The 8,308-nt window shown below is 37.4% G+C and overlaps 1 protein-coding gene across 1 annotated transcript; it reads left to right on the plus strand.

Moving 5' to 3' along the window:
• The first annotated feature begins 3,195 nt into the window (after window positions 1–3,195).
• Window positions 3,196–7,720, plus strand: LOC107724352 (histone-binding protein RBBP4). Its single transcript, XM_016533245.1, has 12 exons — window positions 3,196–3,399; window positions 4,000–4,147; window positions 4,648–4,793; window positions 4,903–5,076; window positions 5,423–5,538; window positions 5,683–5,843; window positions 5,985–6,111; window positions 6,213–6,290; window positions 6,374–6,450; window positions 6,559–6,616; window positions 6,728–6,838; window positions 7,051–7,720. Exons 1-12 carry the CDS (start codon window positions 3,384–3,386, stop codon window positions 7,111–7,113), a joined length of 1,275 nt encoding a protein of 424 aa, XP_016388731.1. The 5' UTR covers window positions 3,196–3,383; the 3' UTR covers window positions 7,114–7,720.
• The last annotated feature ends 588 nt before the right edge of the window (window positions 7,721–8,308 follow it).

An 8,308-nucleotide genomic window follows, 5' to 3' on the forward strand; every position in this document is an offset into this window, starting at 1 on the left:
AGAGCAGAGAACAAAAGTTTGCTGTTGTGCAGTCATGGATGAAGATTCTGAAGAATCGATAATGGAGGACAGGTCAGGATTTACGGAGGTATACTCAAGAAAGAAAAACTCAAAACGTAAGAAATCTTCTAAGGACCAAGAAGATAGTGGGGATATGGTGGTAACTACACAAGATACAATTAAAAGACCAAAGCAAATCAGGAAAATCCAAGAGAACAAATTGTACAAAATACTGAGGAGAATGGTTTCAAAGTTATGTTGACATTTGAAAAGAGTTCAGGAAAGCATTTGCATCCAATAGGACTATCCAAAGCGATCGATAAAATGGTTGGAAGAGTTGTTTTGGCTAAATGTTTAGGACAAGGGAGAGTTCTGATAATAGTGAAAGATGTTGGACAAAAAAACAAACTACTAAAGATGAAAGAAATGAATGGGGAAAAGATTACATCCAAAGAGATTGGAGTAGCTAAGGTTGAAAGGGGGTAATATATGGAATTCCAACATATAACCACTGATGAAATTCATGAAAATATAAAAGGAGGGAAAATTGTTAATGTGAGAAGACTGTATAAAAATAAGGAAGGACAACGACAGGAAAGTATGAGTATCTTGCTGACATTTGAAGGGAAAATGCCTGAAAAGGTACAAATCGGATATATTAGTTATCCAGTAAGAGTGTATGTTAGGGCTGGGTATTGATTCAGATGTCCCGATTCGATTTCGATTCGCGAGTTTTCGATTCGATTCTCGATTTTTTTTATTACATTCAGTGAATATAGTTTTAATACAAATGCTATTGATATTTCTAAAAAAATGAACAGTAAACATCAGTTTACAAATGGTGAATTAATAAAAAGAAATGAAGAACCACATGCCTGTATTTTAAACCTATTCTTTTTTTTTGTATAGGGTCCTTTTTTAAAACAATAATAGGGCCCTATAAAATGTTCCTAATTTTTCTGGTAATCAGATGAAGGTATAAAACATTAATTTAATTTATCCTAATCAAATGAAAATTAAACTCTTATTTTTTGGCAAACAAAGTGCTGCACAACAGAGGTTTACTGTTAAAATTAAAAAGAAAACAGATGTGATTATTCCTTTAAAAATAAAGATTTATTCTGCAAAGAAAATGGATGTATGAGAAAGCAGATTGGAATTCATTTAGCAAGTATTGTGAAACATATAAGGATATAGTAGTAGAAGATTCAGTAGAAACATTTTGCAACTATTACGAATTTAATAATGGAAGCTGCAACAAAATATATACCACAAAGAATTGCAGGACAGAAAAATAAAAATATTCCATGGTGGAAAGAAGAGTGCAGTAAAGCAATAAAAGAAAGAAATAAGGCATTTAAACAACTTAGGAAAAATATGAATATAAGTAATTTGGTGGAATACAAGAAAGCAAGAGCTAACACAAGAAGAATAATTAAGAATGCCAAGAGAGAAGGTTGGAGAGAATTTTGTTCTACCATTGGAAAAGATACTCCTATGGATAAAATATGGAACATGTTAAGAAATATGAGTGGGAAAGGGAAAAAGTCAACTCAAATACCAATTTTAATTGAAGAGGATACAGTGGCAGTAACGGATATAAACAAAGCAAACATTTTGGGTTAGGTTTTAGAAAAAGCACATAGAATAGAATTGGGAGAAGAATATGAATTAAGAAGAAGAAATATTTTAGACAAACATCCAGATATAATGAAGAAGAGAAATAGTAATAATAGTTGTATGGATTCAGAGTTTACTATCACAGAATTGAAAACAGCACTACAAAAATGCTCAAGCCAAATTTGCAGTTTGTATTACCAGGATATAAGTCTATTCGGAAGGATAGAGTGGGGAAACAAGGGGGAGGGGTTGTAACATTTATAAAAGAAGGAACTATATTAAATTAGGTTAAGGATATTGAATGTGTTGTGGTTGAAGTGGTTGCTTAAACACAGGAGAAGGCACTAGGTTTAATATAACAGAGAATACGGTATCAAGTATAGATTTAACATTAATATCATATGGAATGGCTGAAATCTGTGAATGGAAAGTAAGCAGTGAGAATACAGTTGAAAGTGATCATTTTCCAATTGTATCGTATCTAGGAATTTGGTTAGATGGGAGATATACCTGGAAAAAACATGTTGAGGAAATAGATAAAAAATGCAGGAGGAGTTTAAATGTGATGAGGGCAATATCTGGAAAAGAATGGGGTGCTGAAAAAGAATCAATGTTAACAATATATCAAGCTTTGATAAGATCTATAATAGATTACGGATGCATGATTTATGGTTCAGCATCAGAAACATTATTAAGGAGTCTAGATAGGATACAGTATAGAGCTCTTAGAATATGCTTAGGAGCAACTAAAACAACACCAGTCAATGCGTTATTAGTAGAGGCAAATGAAATGCCATTGAGCTTGAGGAGAGTTAAATTGTCTTTGGTATATTGGTTGTCTTTAAAGAGTTATTCTGGAAAACATATAGCTAAAGATATTTTAAATAATTGCTGGGAATACTCAAATAACAAAGGGAGAGGGTATGGATGGAATATAAATCAGTTAGCAGAGAAATATCAGATAACAAATATAGAATGTAGTGTGTCACCTGTATGGGGAGAAGTGCCAACATGGATAATTCCTGATGTTAAAATTGATCTAGAGATATTGGATAAGAAAAGAGAATGGGAGGAAATGGGTAGTATTAAATATAATGTAAATAAGTATATACAGGAAAGATTTTATGCAAGTATGCACATTTATACTGATGGATCTAAAGACCCCAAAACAGGGCTTACAGGAGTAGGAATATATATTCCAGATTTTAAAATATCCATAACTAAAAGATTAACATCTAAATTGTCAATATATACTGTTGAAATGGTTGCTATCATAATAGGACTAACATGGGTAGAGGAAGTAAGACCAGACAGAGTAGTGGTATGCTCTGACTCTGCTTCTGTTTTAACTAAGTAGGAATATTTGTGTATATATGTGTGTAAGAACAGGAAAAGCAAAAACAAAGAATAAATTGATAATAAATAAACCATGACTGCATAACAGCCAAAGTAGGTGGCGATATGCACACAGGATGTAACACGGCAAAAACGGAAGAAGAAGAAGATTTGGTGGCGTATTGTCAGCAGAGGGCAGTGTTGTGTAGTGTGTGATCCTGCTGTAGTGTGTGATTCTGCTCCTCCGTAGAAGAAGCCGCTCTTCTTCTCCTCGCCGCTCATTGGTGGGGCGTGCTCTGCTGTGTCTGTCCGAGTTGGCGCGAACGTGCACGCCGGCGCGAGACAAAGAGCATCCTGCACTCCCGAGGAAACCACCGGTATTCTGTTATCGGTCAGGTTTACGAGTGATAGCTGTCTGTCGAGGCGTTATGGCTGATAAAGAAGGTCGGTATGGTTCCGTGACATTCGGGGTTCTCTCTTTTAACGGCGGTGGTTAAATGAAGCCGGCTGCGGAGGTGTTTGTTGGTGTGAATTCAGCGCAGGCCGAATCCCGCCATAACGACAGTGCTGCTACATCAGTACAGTTCACACATTAGAGCTTGTTATGAGCACACGGTAGCTGTTTTTCGGCCTAAATGTATTATTATTATTATGATGGGAACGTGTTGGGAAGTATCTAAACTTTTAAGTTGAAGTGTGTGAATGTGGGATGTGTCGCTTCATTTCAGGAAGCTTTGAGTAACTTATTGTTTTGGATTTTTTTTTGTGTTGCTAACTGATAAGTGAAAAATATTTTGCCAATGTGCACTTGATGTTAAGTCGTTTTTCAGAGTTTTTTTTATGACATTGAACAATATTGGTTGCATCTTCAATTTCCAGTAGATTTACATATAAATTAGACGTAAAGTCATTTATTGTCATACAGTAATTTTGTGTGTGTGGGGGGGGCTTTGATATTACATATTCAAGTTGCTTTAAAAAAGTATCGATGCTGAAGTCGTTTTGACAGATCTCATCTTGTTTTCCCGCCCCTTTTTGTTACAGCTGCATTTGATGACGCGGTGGAGGAGAGGGTGATAAATGAAGAATATAAAATATGGAAGAAAAACACTCCGTTTCTTTACGATCTGGTGATGACCCACGCGCTGGAGTGGCCCAGTCTTACTGCTCAGTGGTTGCCAGATGTCACCAGGTAACACACGTTCACACCTGCTGACATTACCTTTGAAACAGGAATGAAACTAATGATTATTTTGGTAATCAATTAATTGGAAGAAAAATCCAAAATTACAGCTAACTGTAATTTGCTGTTTTCTAGATATGTTTTGTCCCTAAAATGTTTTATTCACTGCTGTAAAGTAATGTGACTAATGTGATTAATCAATAAACAAATTCATTGTCAATTATTTCCATTATTTTGGATTAGTTGTTGGAGCCCTACTTTAAAATATTTAATTTATTGATTGAGTAGGTGTGGCTCCAAGTGATGTTTGGTGGGCTTTTTCACCCTCTCTTTTCAACTTTTTTAAAATATTTTTTTTATTTGTGATGTTATGATAATAGTGATCTTTCAGGCTCACTGCTTTAGGAATGTGGTAATGAATATTGTGTGCCCAGTGTTTCTGTTTCATCACAGTTGTACATTTTTATAAAAGTTGGTGTAAATAAACACACTTGTCATCTGTTTCACAGACCTGAAGGGAAGGATTTTAGCGTACACCGTCTGGTTCTCGGCACACATACCTCTGATGAGCAGAATCACCTGGTTATTGCCAGTGTCCAGCTGCCCAATGATGATGCCCAGTTTGATGCCTCACATTATGACAGTGAGAAAGGAGGTGAGTGGTTTATATATGATGTTTAGATCATAAACTAAATTGTGACTGCATCATCTCCACCTGTGTACTTACCTCATGTTGTCACACCTGTTTCTTTGTTTGTTCACAGAGTTTGGTGGTTTTGGCTCAGTAAGTGGCAAGATAGAGATTGAGATCAAGATTAATCATGAGGGAGAAGTGAACAGGGCTCGCTACATGCCACAGAACCCCTGCATCATTGCCACCAAGACCCCCACTAGTGATGTGCTGGTCTTTGACTACACCAAACACCCCTCCAAACCTGGTATGAGCAATTCTGAAAAAGTTATGTCACTTTTAACTCAACGTATCTAGCAGCATTGCCTAAAAAGCACTTAGTTTGAAGACAGCATTTTAACATGTAAACACACGGCACACCGTTTAAAGCTCTGCACTAAAAAATTAATTCTAGATTTGTAACCACACAAATCAACTAGTTGTTCAATGTGGTTATGACCATGCCTTATTTGGTAGGGAAAACATGATAATGGGAGACTTTTTATTTCCAAGCTCCTTGTCAACTCATTGTTTGTGTGTAGGTATCATATGTCAATATTAAGTATTCCCTCTAAATTTGTGCTCTTTGTGTTCCCTTCCTGTGCTCCTGGAAGACCCCTCTGGAGAGTGTACTCCTGACCTGCGTCTGAGGGGACATCAGAAAGAAGGATATGGTCTGTCCTGGAACCCCAACCTGAGTGGCTGCCTACTGAGTGCATCTGATGATCACGTAAGACATTATATGGTGACCACAATTCATTATAGCTGTACAATTGCAAACATGCTGAGGTTTCAGATGTTACTTTTTGTACCCTTCATTTGTTTTTAAATTCAGCCAACACTAAATATTCAAGTTCTTCTGCTTTTTCTGCAGACCATCTGTCTGTGGGACATCAGCACAGTGCCAAAGGAGGGAAAAATAGTGGACGCTAAGACTATTTTCACTGGTCACACGGCTGTAGTGGAGGATGTGTCTTGGCACCTGCTGCATGAGTCTCTCTTTGGGTCTGTTGCAGATGACCAGAAGCTTATGATGTAAGTTCTTTGTCTTCCTGTGTGTTTCTGTAGTCTGAATGACTTTTAGCACATAGTGTAATTTTCAAAGGTATGTAACCGTTCGAACAGTGGTTATGTAATGCGAGCAGTATTTTAGTCTGATTTCTCCTCTCTCTTTAGCTGGGACACACGCTCCAATAACACATCCAAACCCAGTCATGCAGTAGATGCCCATACTGCAGAGGTCAACTGTTTGTCCTTCAACCCCTACAGCGAGTTCATTCTGGCCACCGGTTCTGCTGACAAAGTGAGAACTACATTGAGCAATTGGTTCTGTCACACCTGTGAACACTTATTAAATGTGCTTCTATATTTAGACCTCTTAACTGTGCTTTTTGTCTCTCACAGACTGTTGCATTGTGGGATCTGCGAAACCTGAAGCTGAAACTTCACTCATTTGAATCGCACAAAGATGAAATCTTTCAGGTATCAAATCCCTTCCTGCCATGATTGTAGATTAAATTAAAGATAAATGAGTGTGATAACAAACTCTTCAAATGTGTCCACAGGTTCAGTGGTCACCCCATAATGAGACCATCCTGGCCTCCAGTGGAACAGACAGGCGACTCAATGTTTGGGACCTCAGGTGGGTTGTCTCATTTTCATTTTACTCACTACTACCGCAGAAATGGAAAATACTTTATTATTAACATCTTTCTACATTGTTAATGAGAATTCATTGTTTTTCTTGTAGTAAAATCGGTGAGGAACAGTCACCAGAAGATGCAGAGGATGGACCTCCAGAGTTACTGGTGAGTAGTAATGTTGTTCAGTTTTATTTTAAGTGTATGTATATATTTAGATAGTTATTGTGCTTTTCTCTGAGGTAATGTTATTCACAATTTATTTTCTAAAAAATTTAGTTCATACATGGAGGCCATACAGCCAAGATTTCTGACTTCTCCTGGAATCCAAATGAACCGTGGGTGATTTGCTCTGTATCTGAGGACAACATCATGCAAGTCTGGCAGATGGTAAGGACACAATCAGCTTTTAAGCCTATTTGTTACAACTTTGAATTTTTTATCAGCTCCTCTGCAATAAATAAACATCAGCTCAAGTGTATGCCACCCCTAAATATGGATGTTGGAGGAAAAAGTTGTTTGTGCAAAAGAGTTTTAGCATAACCTTTCTAGTTTTATCTTATAGCTCTGTTTTATATGCATATTTCTTATTATTTATTTAGGCAGAGAACATCTACAATGATGAGGACCCAGAGGGGGCAGCAGACACTGAGGTTCAGGGATAAAACGGCTCTTTACACCACCCCACTCTCAGCATAAGACAAAACTCTTCTAAAAACTGTCTGTCTACACACAAGTGAAGAACTTTAGTGCTCTCCCCTAAGTAATGGAAAAGGAATAATTGACTATTTCCCCACCAGGCATTTTCTACTACTGTTAATAGAGTATTTTTCTAAGAAAAATGTCAGTTGATCATTGGTTAAATTCAGAATGAGACAAATGAACCTTCTCATCCCTTCCCACTAGTGTCTCATGAAGATTTCCTTGCAGTTTAAGTATACTTAAAGTATTACTTAATCTCAAAAAAGTGTATACAGGTGTGTAGTATATTGTGACCAGAGTGCAGTGGTACAATGTTGATGTTCAATAGATTTTTTTTTTTTTTTTACTTGTCCTACAAATGCATTTTCCCATTTAAGTATCCATTTAATTACTGGCTAGATGTATTGATAACGTAAGCTCTTGTGTACTCTTTTTACTTTGAGCTTCATGTATCAGTCAGGTGATGTTTAATGTCTTTTTAATGTGACTTTTCAATGTTTTTCTCCTGTATGTCCATACCGTTGTACAGAACATTATGAATAAACCGTTTTTGTTGATAAAATTTATTTTATATGTTGTTGGTGACACAGCATTTGTAAGATTTTCTATGTTAAGTGCATTGTATATCTCTTACATAAATTGCCAAGTTCCAAAATGTGAGAAATTGTGCGTGACCCAGGCAGCAGAAAATGATTACCATTGTTAACCAATCAGAAAAGTTGTAGGCGACTGCATGCCATTGGCGTGAGTTAGGGGCGGGGCTACCTGTTTGTCTGTGGGCTTGGCTCTTGCCAGCTTTCGCGCTTGACTGCAGGCTTGGGGTATGGGAAGCCGAACAACTCAAATGTGGGACGAAACGGCGTGGTATTAAAGTGTTCGCGCCGCGCTGACCTGTCATAGGCGCGGCTCAATGGACCGAGCTGCGCGACCGACTCGACAGCGCAGAGAGGACGTGTTTACTAGCGCCACCGAACTGACAGCGCGGCGCGAACATTACTCTTCTTCTTCTTCTTCATGTTTTATGGAGGGTGGCATCCAACGTTAAGGTGCATTACCGCCACCTACTATGCGAACATTACTCTCCGCAGAAGTTCGTGTTTTTTCCCTGCACATAACATAATGAAAATCAGTATTAAGTTATTACATTTCTTTTGCTTA

Source organism: Sinocyclocheilus rhinocerous, unplaced genomic scaffold (genome assembly GCF_001515625.1).
Source record: "Sinocyclocheilus rhinocerous isolate Xijiao unplaced genomic scaffold, SAMN03320098_v1.1 scaffold574, whole genome shotgun sequence".
Classification (NCBI taxonomy): Eukaryota; Metazoa; Chordata; class Actinopteri; order Cypriniformes; family Cyprinidae; genus Sinocyclocheilus; species Sinocyclocheilus rhinocerous.